At 41.5% G+C, this 14030-nt stretch overlaps 7 protein-coding genes across 7 annotated transcripts; 4 read left to right on the top strand and 3 right to left on the bottom strand.

Annotated features, from left to right (window-relative positions):
* Window positions 1-44: 44 nt before the first annotated feature.
* ATC70_004047 (uncharacterized protein) lies at window positions 45-632 on the top strand (the record flags this gene model as incomplete). Its single annotated transcript, XM_064823399.1, has 2 exons — window positions 45-167; window positions 243-632. The coding sequence occupies 2 exons, from the start codon at window positions 45-47 to the stop codon at window positions 630-632; spliced, it is 513 nt and encodes a 170-aa protein (XP_064687723.1).
* A 1140-nt stretch (window positions 633-1772) lies between these two features.
* Window positions 1773-4058, bottom strand: srk1_3 (MAPK-activated protein kinase Srk1; the record flags this gene model as incomplete). Its single annotated transcript, XM_064823400.1, has 2 exons — window positions 1773-3148; window positions 3212-4058. 2 exons carry the CDS (start codon window positions 4056-4058, stop codon window positions 1773-1775), a joined length of 2223 nt encoding a protein of 740 aa, XP_064687724.1.
* A 1239-nt stretch (window positions 4059-5297) lies between these two features.
* Window positions 5298-6781, top strand: ATC70_004049 (uncharacterized protein; the record flags this gene model as incomplete). The annotated part of the gene is made up of 2 exons (XM_064823401.1): window positions 5298-5984; window positions 6038-6781. 2 exons carry the CDS (start codon window positions 5298-5300, stop codon window positions 6779-6781), a joined length of 1431 nt encoding a protein of 476 aa, XP_064687725.1.
* Window positions 6782-7029: 248 nt separating this feature from the next.
* PDB1 (pyruvate dehydrogenase E1, beta subunit) lies at window positions 7030-8013 on the bottom strand (the record flags this gene model as incomplete). Its single annotated transcript, XM_064823402.1, has 1 exon — window positions 7030-8013. One exon carries the CDS (start codon window positions 8011-8013, stop codon window positions 7030-7032), a length of 984 nt encoding a protein of 327 aa, XP_064687726.1.
* A 457-nt stretch (window positions 8014-8470) lies between these two features.
* sec1_2 (syntaxin binding protein 1) lies at window positions 8471-9952 on the top strand (the record flags this gene model as incomplete). Its single annotated transcript, XM_064823403.1, has 2 exons — window positions 8471-8904; window positions 8968-9952. 2 exons carry the CDS (start codon window positions 8471-8473, stop codon window positions 9950-9952), a joined length of 1419 nt encoding a protein of 472 aa, XP_064687727.1.
* A 125-nt stretch (window positions 9953-10077) lies between these two features.
* On the bottom strand, window positions 10078-10997 carry LOS1 (pre-tRNA nuclear export protein; the record flags this gene model as incomplete). The annotated part of the gene is made up of 2 exons (XM_064823404.1): window positions 10078-10886; window positions 10946-10997. The coding sequence occupies 2 exons, from the start codon at window positions 10995-10997 to the stop codon at window positions 10078-10080; spliced, it is 861 nt and encodes a 286-aa protein (XP_064687728.1).
* Window positions 10998-11875: 878 nt separating this feature from the next.
* On the top strand, window positions 11876-13504 carry ATC70_004053 (uncharacterized protein; the record flags this gene model as incomplete). The annotated part of the gene is made up of 2 exons (XM_064823405.1): window positions 11876-12437; window positions 12510-13504. The coding sequence occupies 2 exons, from the start codon at window positions 11876-11878 to the stop codon at window positions 13502-13504; spliced, it is 1557 nt and encodes a 518-aa protein (XP_064687729.1).
* Between the last annotated feature and the right edge of the window lie 526 nt (window positions 13505-14030).

The following is a 14030-nucleotide window of genomic DNA, read 5'->3' on the forward strand; positions in this document are numbered from 1 at the left end:
TGAGCAATTGCGTGTTCATCGACGGGGCAGCATTTCATATCAATATGAAGCGATCTGCTGCTTGGTCAAAGGTGGGAACTCGCGCCGTTGTCAAAGTGCCAAATACTAGGGCAAAAACAACAACAATCTTGGGTGCTATTTCTGCTTTTGGTGTTGTCAATATTAAAGTAAGACGGCCTCGAGTGATGCCCTCTTCTAAGAAAAGAAAAACAACTGGATCAAGTGGACCAGCTTAAACCCAGAGTAAAGGCACTGTTACAGGCCATTACTTTAACTTTTTGAGCGACACCATGGACGAAATGGACAAGCATCCTGATATTTTTAAGGACAACTACTTGATCATCATGGACAATGCTCCAATCCACATGAATGACGACATTAAGCTTTTCATAGAAAGTCGTGGTTATAGGTGCGTCTACCTTCCTCCATACTCTCCAGAGCTCAACCCCATTGAGCAATTCTGGTCTGTTTGTAAGAGCAAGCTTAAAAGAGAGAAGTTGTTGAAGGAAGAGACACTTACATCTAGAATCGGAGATGCATGCAATCAAGTGCTTATTAGCGATCGTAAAGGATTCTGTAAATACTCTTGTGATAGATTTGATGATGATTGCTTGCAAGAGAAGCCTATTTAGAAATAAAGATGATTATTTGTCGCATATGTCGCATTCAACTTTTGCGCCAATTTTTGATTCGTTTATGCGCCAACCTTTTCTCAGTTAGTACGTCAAATTTCTTTCCAGACGTGTGCCATTTTATTTTCGAAAAGTGCGACAAATTTATTTCCAAATGTGCGACAATAATTTGTGAAAATAGTGTAAACGACACAAAGAAACCAGTTTTAGCTTTTGAATAATACTAAATTTATTATTATTGGATAACTTCCCGTCCGGTGGTAAGGTCTAAAAGTTAAAATTGCTAAACATTGGGACTATTAAGCTACAAAGAATAGAAGGATCATTATTTGTAGCTTATAAAAAATGTTCGATATTATAAAAACAAGAAAAGACTTATTATTTGAATAAGATCAGACACAAAAACTAAAGAGTTATTGATGAAGAAGACCAGAGTTTTCCTATTTATAATACTACATTCTGGATGCCAAAGTAGCAATTTATCTTGTTGTACAACGCTTATCACATCTGGTGAACCTCAGTATTTAGATAGCTGAGATGCACTTCAATTCTCATAGCTTGTCCATGTTGTTGCACAACACAGACATATCTACCCATCAAGAATACCTTAATCTTTATAGACAGTTGTAGCCCTTCTTCTGGCACAACAGGGACAGTTTTGTGGATCACGGTATATTATCAATAAATGAATGCCTCTTAATCCCCAAAAGTTTATTTTTTTTTGTTTGGTCTCTATTCTGTCCATTAGAGAAGTAGTATTGATCGCAATAGCTACTTGACGTGTCAGAATTCTTTATTGTTGTTGAATAAGCGTAACTTTACTGAAAGCACAGGTAATTTACATCCCGTTGCTGCGCCCTCTCAACAATATTACCTCTAGTAGCGGTAACTAGAGCTGCAACATGTGCATTAAGGAAGGCTTTTGGCTGAATGACTCTAAGCTCTCTCGTTGAGTGTTTGTACTAGTCCTTTATTGATATGATTGCACTAAAAGTATAAAAAAAAAATGACGAATAGATCCATATCCAATACGATGAATTTTTCTTAAATGAATCATAAAGTTACTCTTTCTGTTGCTGCGTTTGTCACAGTGAGAGCAGTAAAAGATACGGCTATTGGGATTGATCCTTGCTATAGGATTCACGATGCCAGCCTTGACGGAAGGTTAAGCTTATGCTTGTGCTTTAGGTGTCTTCTATAGCAGTACCTGTCAGAGAAGGTAATACCACATTTGGCGCAGGTCAAAGTAGGGCTATCTATGTCTATTTCAGCATCGGGGTACACAAAGCGATCCTCAATGCCCATCTGGTGGACCTCGTTGAGATGTTTGGTAAACTTTTGCTTGTTGGCTAAATGCTTATCACATTTGGCACAGTAGAATACCAAACTGTTGACATCAATTTCAGCATCAGGGTTGATAAAAGGAGCAGGACCCAGCACCATATAATGGGCATAGGTGCAGTGATTTCGGTAGCTCTTGACGGATGGTTTGGTCACCTTACAGACACGACAGTAAAAGTTGGGATCAAACGGATCTGGTAGCTCGCCGCTCTCCTTGGCAATGTCTTTGAGCGATTTAAGCTGCATGTGGTGTACTTTGCGGAGATGGTTGCGATATGTATCTCTGCTGTTATACCCTCGTCCACAGGCACGGCAGAAATAATTGGGATCATCCTCTTCGGGCTCCAGACTTGTCTTTTTGAAAGGCTTTCCAATGTGATGCGCAGATACCAAATGGCACTGGTAGCTCCATTTTCTAGCATATTTTCGATCACACACACGGCAGTAAAAGTTGGGATCGTTGATGTCTGGTTGTATCTCATCCCTACTGGCACTACTCTGCTTATTGCGCTTTTTGGAGCGGAAAAAGTCAGTGTTGCCATGAAAGAGAGCCAAATGTTCGCGGTAATAGTACCTTAGCTTGTAGGATCTGTTACAAATAATGCAGTAGTTGTCGGGATGATGCGGATCAGGAGCCACGTCTGGATGAGTGAGTGTCGTCAAATTCATGCGGTGAATGGTCTTGCAGTGCTCATGATATTTGTATCTGGATGGGTACTTGTAATTGCATGATCTGCAGTAAAAGTGTGGGTCTTCCCATTCAGGCTGAATCTCTGGATTCTTGACTGTTTTGACCTTGATGGCCGCAATTTCCATCTTGTGAAACTTCCTTAAATGCGAACGGTATAGGAATTTGTCAGTGTACTTTCTCTTGCACGAGCAGCAGTAGTTGTTGGGATCGTCAATGTCTGGAATGATGTCACTGTTCTTATCAAGTATTGGGCGTAGAACAATGTAGTGCACGTTCTTGAGATGGTCGCGGTATTTTCGATCCACTTGAAAGGTTCTCTCACAAGCACGGCAGTAGAAATTGGGATCATTGATGTTGGGTTCCAAATGCATTTTTCGTATCGCTCGACTCTTGTAATTGAGTTTGTGATCAGCGCTAAAGTGGTCCAACAGTGCCATAAAAGAGCGTGTTTGTCGAGGGCATTTGCGGCATTGATAGATGTACTCTGCAAGTACACAATAGTGGTCATTAACTTGTGTTTGGCTGTGCTGGCTCTCATTTCACTTACCAGAAACAAGCTCTAGTGTTACATCCGGTTTCTTGGTCTCTTCTTTGATGGCTATTTCCATATCTTCTTCTTGGTCCTCAACCATACTTTGATCCCAAGAAGCTGGCTCTGGTGCTCTATTCCATAATCTGCATTCATGTGCGATTTGACGAATAAGGGTTTTTACATTATTATCCATAGGTGCACGCAAGGCAGTGTCATTCTCAGCATTGCCGTTAACAGCTTTCTTTTCCATATCCATCGCATCGTTGGTGCTGGTATTCATTTCTTCAGTTTCACCAAATGCATCCATATCCATGACATCTTTGAATTGATTGGCTTCTGCTTCTTCTTCTTTAATGAAAACCGTGTCTTGCTCTAGGTCAACGTCCATTCTGTCGCCTTGAGTTGCCTCATAAACGAATGTGTCGGTATGAGCTCGCTGATGGTCTAGTTCCTGGTTCTCCTCCTGCTGAATAGCAGCATGATCGAGTAAGGCTTGCTGAGCGTTTAGATCTTCCTCTTCACCTTTCGCCATATACTCGGCTACGGCGTCTTCCCTGTCAGCTGGATCTTGATGCAATGCTTGATCTTCTCCTTTCGCAATATGTTCAGGTAGGGTGTTTTCAGACCGCTCCCCCTTTGCTGCATTATCATGCGGTGTTTCATCTTCGCTTTTAACTACACAGTTCTCTCGATTTTTGCCTTTAACCATAATCAGTGCGTGTACTTGTTTTTCTTGATTGACAGCCTCAGAACCGCTTGTAGTCGCACTATTGCTCTTGCCTTGATCGAGGCTGGTGTCAACTGGCAATGCTTTGCGCTTTGTCTCATCTGCTGTACGCGTCTTGCTTGATCGTAACCGCATTGTAATTGTTACAAAAGTGAGCTGTATGCGAAAGAAAAAGGTGTATACAGTTGCCAGCACTACAAGAACTGGTTTTTAACCATCACAAAGAATAAGCCACTAGCTTCTACATCACACATGCTTTGCTTTGGATGTAATTCATACGACTCTCACGTGAATCCCATTGTTGATCCTCTTTGAAGATCACTGTTAGCACTGACATTTTGCAGTGGTCAGCTATTCACGTTTGCTACTATCAAACAATGACTGTAAATAACGCAAAAAATGTATTACCCCTGAGCAAGATGTTTTAGGTATGCTTGACACTCTCTTGCAAAAGTGTACAATGACCCAAGCTCTCTGGTGAGACTACACGGTTGATTTTAGCTAAAGTAGAAAACATAACCATCCATGTATCAAGGACACTGAATTTGTGGGCAAGTTGACCGACGATTGATACATTGGTTGAGCAACTCATCCTAACAATGGGACCATAATTCATCATCAGACTTTTCGTCTGCTCAAACATGCAAACACTCTATTATAGCAATATCCGTTACATATGGGGTTTACAACATTAGAGGTGCTATCAGCTATGAATGATCTCGTCTTAGTCGACGGTGGCCATGAAGCCAAAATCAAGTACAACATGCTTCACTCTTTTGTCATACAGGTGTTAACCCCGACTTTGCATGAATTTGATCAAATACTACCTTGCTAATAAGCTAAATCATCCTTTCTATACCAATAGGTAGAACTACCATTCATTGAGATATTTCTTCCAACTAGTGCAACACGTTTTATATTCATTGTGAGGCGTTTCTAGTAGTCATCTCCCAGCAAGATGTTGGCGCATGAAACAAAGGAACAGCGCAACAAAAAATCATGCAATGTTGGTTCCACATCATGAAATGATACAGTACATTGCTCGCAAAGAACTAGACAGACAAGGCCATATAGCCCTGAAGTATCATTCGATGCTGCTATACAGATGTTTTACCAGTAGACAGAATACATGATAGAACTGATTGGACGAGGTTTGCCAGACAAAGTACATTACTTTTGACCTGCACAATGCGTTTGTGACCATCTCCCACATGGATTACTGCTATGAATCTTGACAGAGGCAAGCAAGTTTCGTGTTGTATCAAATCAAGCAGATTCCAAGAATTTTTTTAAGTCCTTTTCTTTCTCGCTTTGGTATATCTGTATCTGCCATACAGTCAGTTCACATCTGTTTGCACTCCAAGCTATAACAGTATGTCTCACTTAAATACCAACGACAACGGTCCTCTTCCATCTGACCATGTCACCTCCATCAGCGGTGATCTCTTGGAAGACGTTCATATCGACTTTGGTCAGGAAGAAGAAGAAGAAGACTCTGTGTTTGACCATAATCTGATGCAGTACCTGGACCAACTGCCTATTGCTGCACCGCCTGCTGATGCAAAGTACAGCGCCTCTTTTGTGGACAGTGTACTAAATGGCATTGACACATTCAAGCACTTGAACAACGATACGGATGAACCCTTTATCAGTTCCTTGCTTGACTATAGTCAGTTTGAGGAGGCTTACTCTTCGGGAGAAAAAGTAGCAGATCAAGCATTTTCAGTGGCAGTGGAGCAGCCTAGAGGTTACGATGATCAACAAGAGCAATTGTATCAGGAACAAGAGGAGATTCCAATTCAATTCAATATGCACCAAGATGACCAGAGCTCTGTCATGCAGCCAGCGCTATCTGTATATCACTCTACAGACTACTCGGGTTATCCCGATCTCATCCACTTGGGCCAGGATCAGCCAAATGACGAAGCATTTGAAGACAGGTTTCTCACGCAACGTAAGGCTGAACTGGATGCTCTATTCGATATGAATGAAAATACCTTCAAAGACTATTCGTCTTGGTTTTACTATCCAGATGATGACGCCTCTCAGATACATCCAAAGGTAAGTTGGTATATACTGTCCAAAGTAGCAAGTATATTAAATGCTCATGGCAGAACGACATGGCACACCCAACAACAAACGCGTTGAACCATAAAACATTCTCGACTGAATATCCTATTGAAAGCAAATATGAAGCAAAGGACCCCTTCTCTACTACAGAAATCCCTTTTGAAAAGCACCATCTCACTTCAAAGACACAGCCTCAAGCCTCTGTAGACTTCACTACCAATTATGCTTATGACGATGTGAGCCATCAAGGCGTGAATGGCTTTTTACAAACAAGGGGGGCCATTGCTGCTGAAAAACTGACTCCAGCTGGACCTGATCCTCTCAGTATTCACGATACAAACGACCACTACAAGCCATCCGCTGCTACTCCAACAAGCCATGCCAAAACGACTTTACAAAGAAGGGCTCGACCAAGCTCTTCCGTCAATATCTCCAAAGCTGATTTCATGTCTGTGAGCTCCACCTCTTCTTCCAAGCGTGGCATGAATGAATCCAAGGACAGCTTTGCTAAGTACATTGCGGGCACAAGTACCCCCGTTAAAAAGAACAGCAAGCGAAACTTGGGTAAGAAGCAAAAGTCGAGCAGCATGCAACATGTGGGCAGCAGCAAGCAAGGCGTCACTGTACTGAAAGAGGTGGACAAGAATGCACCAAGCACCGGCAACAGCTCACATCGTTATAGTATGCGTACGCGTACCAGTCCTGGTGTCATTCGCAAAACTTACAGCACACCCAACAAGCCCATGAAATCTCGTACCTTCAACTTTAGTAGTAGTAAGAGGCAGTAAATTCATATACACACATGCATGTAATTACACATCAATCTTCAAGCTTCTCTTCAGTACAAACACCTAAATTGCATTCATACACACACACACACTATAATAAAGAAAAACAAGTATATCGCTTTCAAAAGACTGCAATGCTATAATGCTTTAAAATAGATGTATTCAATATATTTTTGTGCGGTATTCTCTTCATTATGTACATTTTCAAACAAAAATAAGTCTAAATTGCTACTCGCTCTATGCTGTTACTAGTTCAATCTCCAGTTGACGATGGATTCGTTCAGACCACAGTACTCGGGGCCAGTGGTATCGTCTGAAGTGTATACGTTGCCAGATAATCCATACGTGTCTACCAAGTAATTCCACAAAAATGGAGTGACAATAGAAAACCCACCTTTGAAATTGCCGCGAGGTCTTGAAGCAGGGTTCAGTCTGCCTTCATGTTCAGGATCCTCTAATTCATGGTTCGCAATAGGACCCGTTCCAATCTTACCATCACACAGACGCAAAAACCATGAAATCAGCCAGATTCTCTCGATAAAATAGTACTGTTTGCCATCCGAGACGACGGACGCTCTATCAGCGTGTTCTGCATACAGCTGTCTCTCCTTCATACACTGACTTCTTCTTGCCATGGCTTGCTGACCCTTTTTGCTGTCGTGTGTCAATGTCTTGAGCAGCATGTTGACATAATGCGCTTCGCTGGAATCACCGCGGGTTTCTCCCAATAATCGCTTGCAATCAAAGCAATACATTTGCAGCACATTCATGCGGATCAGAATACCATGTCCTTCTACTGCCTTGTGATAGCTATAAGCACAGTCCTTGCAGCGGTTTCTCGTGTTTCCCTTCCACACATACAGACAAAGGCCTGTGTCCTTGCAATTGGCTCCACATACTGTACAGTTCAGGTTCTTTTCCAACCAATTCAAGACTTGTTGATACTTGGTGGCATAAGGTTCCAAAATTTTACCAGTAACATGGCCAATGTGGGGGCACATTTTCGAGTTTTGAGGATCCAGGGATTTGCGAGCATACATATCCTTCCAATTCTCGGTGGGCAATTTGTAGGTGATGCCATAGTGGTTGTATAATCTCTCCTTCCAAACGACATCACTGTGAGCAACAAGAGCAAACTTGTGGCATACAAGTGAAAAAGTTTTTAGGTCGTCTTGTGGTAGATGGCCTGCAATGGCAATGAGCAGCTCATTGTTGAGTTCATGAAAAAGCATGGTTTGGAAGTGTGTTGGGTGGGATAGAGAAGCAAGAGAAAAACTTTTTTGCTTGCTGCGAAATGGACATGTATTTACAAATGCTTACCTGTGACGATCAAAGCCTCTTTCTTTCTTTGTCTCTCTCTCTCTCTCTCTCTCTCCCCTCATTTGCTTACCTCCGATTGCCTTGTTTGGAGCAAAGCGAGATGCGCTCATTCGGCCCTCATTTAACCGAACAAAGCGGATTCAGCCATGCAAGTTGTTCATGCTAAATGCGTTTTGACATTTTTTTCAGATACAATCATACCATCCAATGTCCCGCTAGTTGCTTTATGTATCCATCAAGATGACTAAAGCCAAGTATCAATAAGGACATTTGAGTAAAGCTTGTGAGGGGTTTCGCACATTTGATGAAATCCAGATATAAAAAGGCGTTTCTATTTTAACCTTTTTCTTCCGTATCTTCTACAAGATAATGACTACAGAAACAGCAATTGACAAAAACCAAGACACCAAAACCAAGGAGACGTTCCGTAAATTGCACAGGCTCTATTTCAAGGCAAGATTATCGTCGTTTGATACCACAAATCCAGAGTCTAGCAGCGATACATTTCGAGGATTCTATACCTTGTTCTGGATAGCCATGGGGTTCTATGTGATTCTGACACTGGTGCGCTGCTACGAGCAAGATGGTGTAGTGTTGAGCTTGGGGTTCTTCCGGCTCATGTCAAGGGACACATTAGCGTTGCTGTGTGCGGACATGGTCATGATTGCACAGACCTTTGTGGTGCTGCCCTACGCTCATCTCTTGAAGAATGGCTATATACGACACAGACCTACCGGCGTTGTGCTCCAGCATACGTTTCAAACCGTTTTTTTGTTTAGTAATCTGTATTGGGTATTTTGGAGGTAAGATGTGGTCTCACGTATATATAGCCAACGTGCAGGCTAACTTATCATAATATGTGGCAGAGACTGGCCAATGACACAATCCACCTTTTTCACACTTCATACCTTTGTCATGATGATGAAGATGCATTCCTATACAGAGCTCAACAGTGATTTAGCGACAAAATACAGACGACTCTTGTATCTAAAGCAAAAGATACCAAAGTGGATCAAGGAGAGAGAGACAGCATCTGACAGGGGTTATTCAATCGACCAACAATCCGAGCTGGCCGCAATGGAAACAGAACTTACGTTTCTGGACCAAGAGCTGACACAGGGCGCAACCAGATACCCACATAATCTGACATTGGCCAACTATGTAGACTATCTGGCGGTACCCACCTTGGTTTACTGGATGGAGTATCCTCGCACAGACAAGATCCGCCCTCGTTATGTGTTTGAAAAGACAACCGCTACTTTAGGCACCATGCTATTGATCTACATCACGACGGAAAGATACATTTACCCTGTACTGTACAGTCGCAACATGTCGTCTGATGCCAGAGTCGTGCTCGAGGTGCTTTTCCCGTTCATCATGAACTACATGCTAGTGTTCTACATTATATTTGAATGCATTCTAAACTGGTTTGCTGAAATTACCAGGTTTGCAGATCGCAACTTTTACGACGACTGGTGGAATAGTGTTACGTTTGATGAATACGCCAGAAAATGGAACAAACCCGTGCACCATTGGCTGCTGCGACATGTCTATGCCATCTCCATGGACAACTACAAGATCTCGAAAAAGAGCGCCAGTTTTGTCACCTTTCTTTTCTCATCTTGTTTGCATGAACTGGTCATGGTGATGCTGACTCGCAAGTTGCGCATGTATCTGTTCTTTTTGCAAATGTCTCAGGTACCGTTGATTACGCTTGGAAGACAGCCGTTCATCAAGAACAATCCGACACTGGGTAATGTGATCTTTTGGGTTGGCATGTTCCTGGGTCCTCCTTTATTAGGCATTTTGTATACTCGACAAGCTTTCAGGGAGAATCTGAATCAACCGTAGTAGGGTAGAAAATTTATTGAGTCATGGATGAGGGGGGGGAAGGTATGATATGGTGATTATTATGCAAAAGAAAAAAAAAAAAAAAGTTGACACACTATGGAATAAATAATAAAAAGGTATAGTCTTTAGGATTCAAGATGAGAGTCTGACATGGCGAATTCAATAATCCATTTCTGTTTCGACGATGAATTGATGATGGCCTGCTCATCTTCATCGCTTTGATCGCTGCTGTTCAAATCGAACGAGTTGGTGCTATTGTTAGCATGTTTACTGTAGTGTCGCACACAGGATATACTGCAATAGTGTGATTCCAACGGAATTGTCACCTTGTTTCTGAAGCTATCCAATAACGCATTGGCACCCACAGCATGAGTGACAAATATAACCACCGTATTTGGCTTGGAAGCGGCTTTCATGCAGTGGAGCCGCGTATCCTCAAATCGATGAATCATATCAGTATATCTTTCTGGATAGTCGAATTCAACAAAATCTGAAGTATAAGCATAATCAATTTTCAGGGGAGGTAACATGGCGTCGGATTGCTGGTTCTTGGCCATCATGGAATAGGTGTAAGCTTGTTGTCTGGCCAGTTTCTCATGTTGACGAGCAATCAATTGTGAGGCAGAGCACGACACTGAATCAAAGAACCTCTCACACATCCATTCACCTAATCCTAGATCAATTCTCAGTGTGGGTGGATTCTTTCTCTGATCGAGGCCTCTAATGATGCCAATAGATGTATCAATACAGCGCTGGAACGGTGAAGTGTATAGCACAATGTCCACAGTGTTCACATCCATCTTGTATTGGTTCTGCATGAGATTCATCAATGTGCTGCCTGTCTTTTCTGCTTGCAACATTCCTCGCTGAGTAATTGGGGGATCCCAGATACCAAGTGAAAGATCTTGTGGTTGCCATGATTTATCAATATGATCTATGGATTGAAAGAAATGTCAGATCCATTGCACAGCTATTGAAAACCTTAAATGTTACCTAATCGTTCACCATGGCGTACAATAAAAGCAGTCGGAATAAAGGTAACCATAGAATACAATGATATGGGGATTTGGGGTTGTTTGTATTTGAAAGAGAAAGACTATAAAAAAAAAGAGGGAAAAAAAAGGGAGAGATATTAAATGAAGAAAAAAAAAGAACGCCTTGATTTCTATATGGCAAAGTTTCAAGTTGCACAATGCGTCATATGATTTTCATATGAAAAAAAACTTGGTATGTGCTATAGCACGAAAAATGTATAGTAGATGAGAGTATTTCAAGGATAAACTAGCACTTGTAATAGACCAAGTGATGAAACATCTACGTGAGTGCGTGAGTGCGTGAGTGCGTGTGTATGTCAGTGGTGATTGTGGGAAAACATCATCATTTGAACATTTGAACCACATGACAAATCAAACTAGTAGCGAATCATCATCATCTCCTGTCAAAATATGAAAGAGTAGATCAAGGATCGTTTTTGGTATTTCCTGACATGGGGAGAGAATACAGTAAGAAGCACGAAAGCACATCAGATTTTAATCAGTTTCAGACGAAACCATGTTGAGCATGCTTATCATTTGAATAGCCGAATCGAGTCGAGATTGTTGTTGAGGGATTCTATTCTTCTATTTGTGCTACACCTACCATAATATCAGATGTATCTCTCCAACTGTCAAACTGCCGTTGCCATGGCAACAAAAGGCACAGACCCTAGTGCCAAGGTCAATACCATGCAAGTCATCCAAGTAAAGAGATAGATAACAAGAAACGGAGATTATAAAAACTTTTTCATATCTCAAACTGAACACTTTAGTTTCGTGTAAAATATCATTCATCTTAGATTGGGTTAAACAAGGAATCTGTTGATGCACTTCTTTTCTCTCTTGCATACTTTTTTTTTTTTTTTTTTTTTTTTTTTTTAAAAAAAACATGGTCAATCTCAAATCCATCTTTAAACGAGTCGGATCAGCTACTTCATTATCCTCATATGGCAGTAATAGCAGCAGTGACAGTAGTACAAGGTCAAGCTTGTGTTCCTTGAACCAGGAGGATCTACCTTCATTTGCACCTTACAATCGACAGGAAGCAGACATGTATCGCCATCGACGTCAAATTGGAGTCAACCTCGGCTCCATTTTTATACTTGACAAACAACTAGCACTACCTAGTCTGTTAAGCTGCGTTGTCAGAGATGATTGGGAATCAGAATTAGACTTTCTAGAGGCATGTATGACGGAAGAGCAAGCTAGAGAAGCACTGGAGGATCATTGGAGCTCTGTTGTCAGTGAAAAAGATTTCGAGTACCTGGCATCCATTGGCATCAACAGTGTCCGAGTACCCATTGGATATTGGATAGTTGGTGCATTTGCTAATACACCATTCAAAAAGTACGAATATGTGTATCAATCTGCCTGGAAATGGCTTCTACGCTTGATTTCAAAAGCTGCCAAACACAACATTGGTGTCCTGGTAGATCTACATGGCGCACCAGGTAATCCCAAAAAATCTTTTTTTTTTTTTTTTTTTTTTTATTAATCTGAAACTGATGATGGCGAATACATAGGCGGTCAAAACAATCAATCACATTCTGGAACATCCACACACAAGACTCAGTTTTTCAAAAATTCAAATCAAGAGCTCACTTTGATCATATTACGGAAGCTAGCCGTTCAATTAGCGCCTATCAATAATGTCATTGGCCTGGACATCTTGAATGAGCCATTGGATGAAACAGTATCTTTACAAAGCTTTTATCTGTCAGCCTACAAAACTATCCGACAAGCGACACCTGGTATCTTACTGCCCATTTATCTGAGTGATGCATTCAATTCAAAGCAATATGCTGAATTTGTACAGCATCATTCACTTAAATTTGTAGTGCTGGATATTCATTATCCATTCAACAAGTCGAAAAGACCTCCAGCACGGATGAACAACAGAAGATCCTCTTTAGCTGCATTCAATCCAGCACCATCGCATCTATCGTCTGCTGAAGCCAAACGACACTTATCTCATGCACATCTCAAACAGATCTCACATCAATTGCATGGCAACTTGGTCATTGGCGAATGGTCCTCATCATTAGAGCATGTGCAAGATATCAAAACGATTCGTGAATTCACTCAATTTCAACTCGACATCTACAATGACATTGAGATAGGCCATTACTTTTGGAACTATCGCACAACCAGTGATGGCGACTGTTCAAGTTTTGTCTATTGCCACAAGACCCGCATCTTGCCCGCGCGATATGGCACGTTGGGTGCTCTGTTAGCACAAGAGGCTTCAGAGCTGGCCAAATCAAAATACAACCGTTGTTTGTCAGCTGCATCAACAGCAGCAGGGGAGAGGGAGGACCAAGACTTTAAGCAAGGGTTTAAAGCAGGATTTGAACTGGCGTTGGTGTATCTTGTAGAATATCAAGCACAAATTGGGTTCAAGAGACAGCTGGCTCATGGGCATTCAAGAAAAAGACATCCTAATTATGAAAAGGGGTTCACAAGTGCTCTGTATATGGTTGATCAAGTTGCTTGTGAGTGCATAGCAGATACTAATTAGAGACAAACTATAGATAGAATATACCCTGCTGTATTTTACGTTAATAAAGCAAATACCTGTATTTTGATGCTTTGAACCAGTCTCCTATGTATGAACGTTACGTCGTTTGTACTAATAATGACACCAAAGAGCATGAAAGGCGTACAATGCGTGGTTTCTAGGGACAAAGCATGTAGCAGGCACACATACTCACTGATACTGCGATCTGCTGCTAGAACTGCAACATCCAGCTATTTTTCCATGAAACCAAACCGCGAGGCATACCTACTACAACTTTATGGCAATCATGGCATTTGGATTAGCGGATGTAGCACATCTGAATTGCACACTGTACATCCATTCCATCACTCTAGAGACAATCATAGGCAAAAAAAAAAAATACAGCAACATTTGATGACATTAACCTCTCAATATTTCGGCTTATAAACCGTTGTCGGCCCTCCGAGTGGCACCAAACGATTTGCTCTCAACTAGTACTTGCTTGCTGTAGCATTATCTCAATTTTCTTTGGGTCGAAATTCAGTGA

Source organism: Mucor velutinosus (genome assembly GCF_035048745.1).
Source record: "Mucor velutinosus strain NIH1002 chromosome Unknown tig00000468, whole genome shotgun sequence".
Classification (NCBI taxonomy): Eukaryota; Fungi; Mucoromycota; class Mucoromycetes; order Mucorales; family Mucoraceae; genus Mucor; species Mucor velutinosus.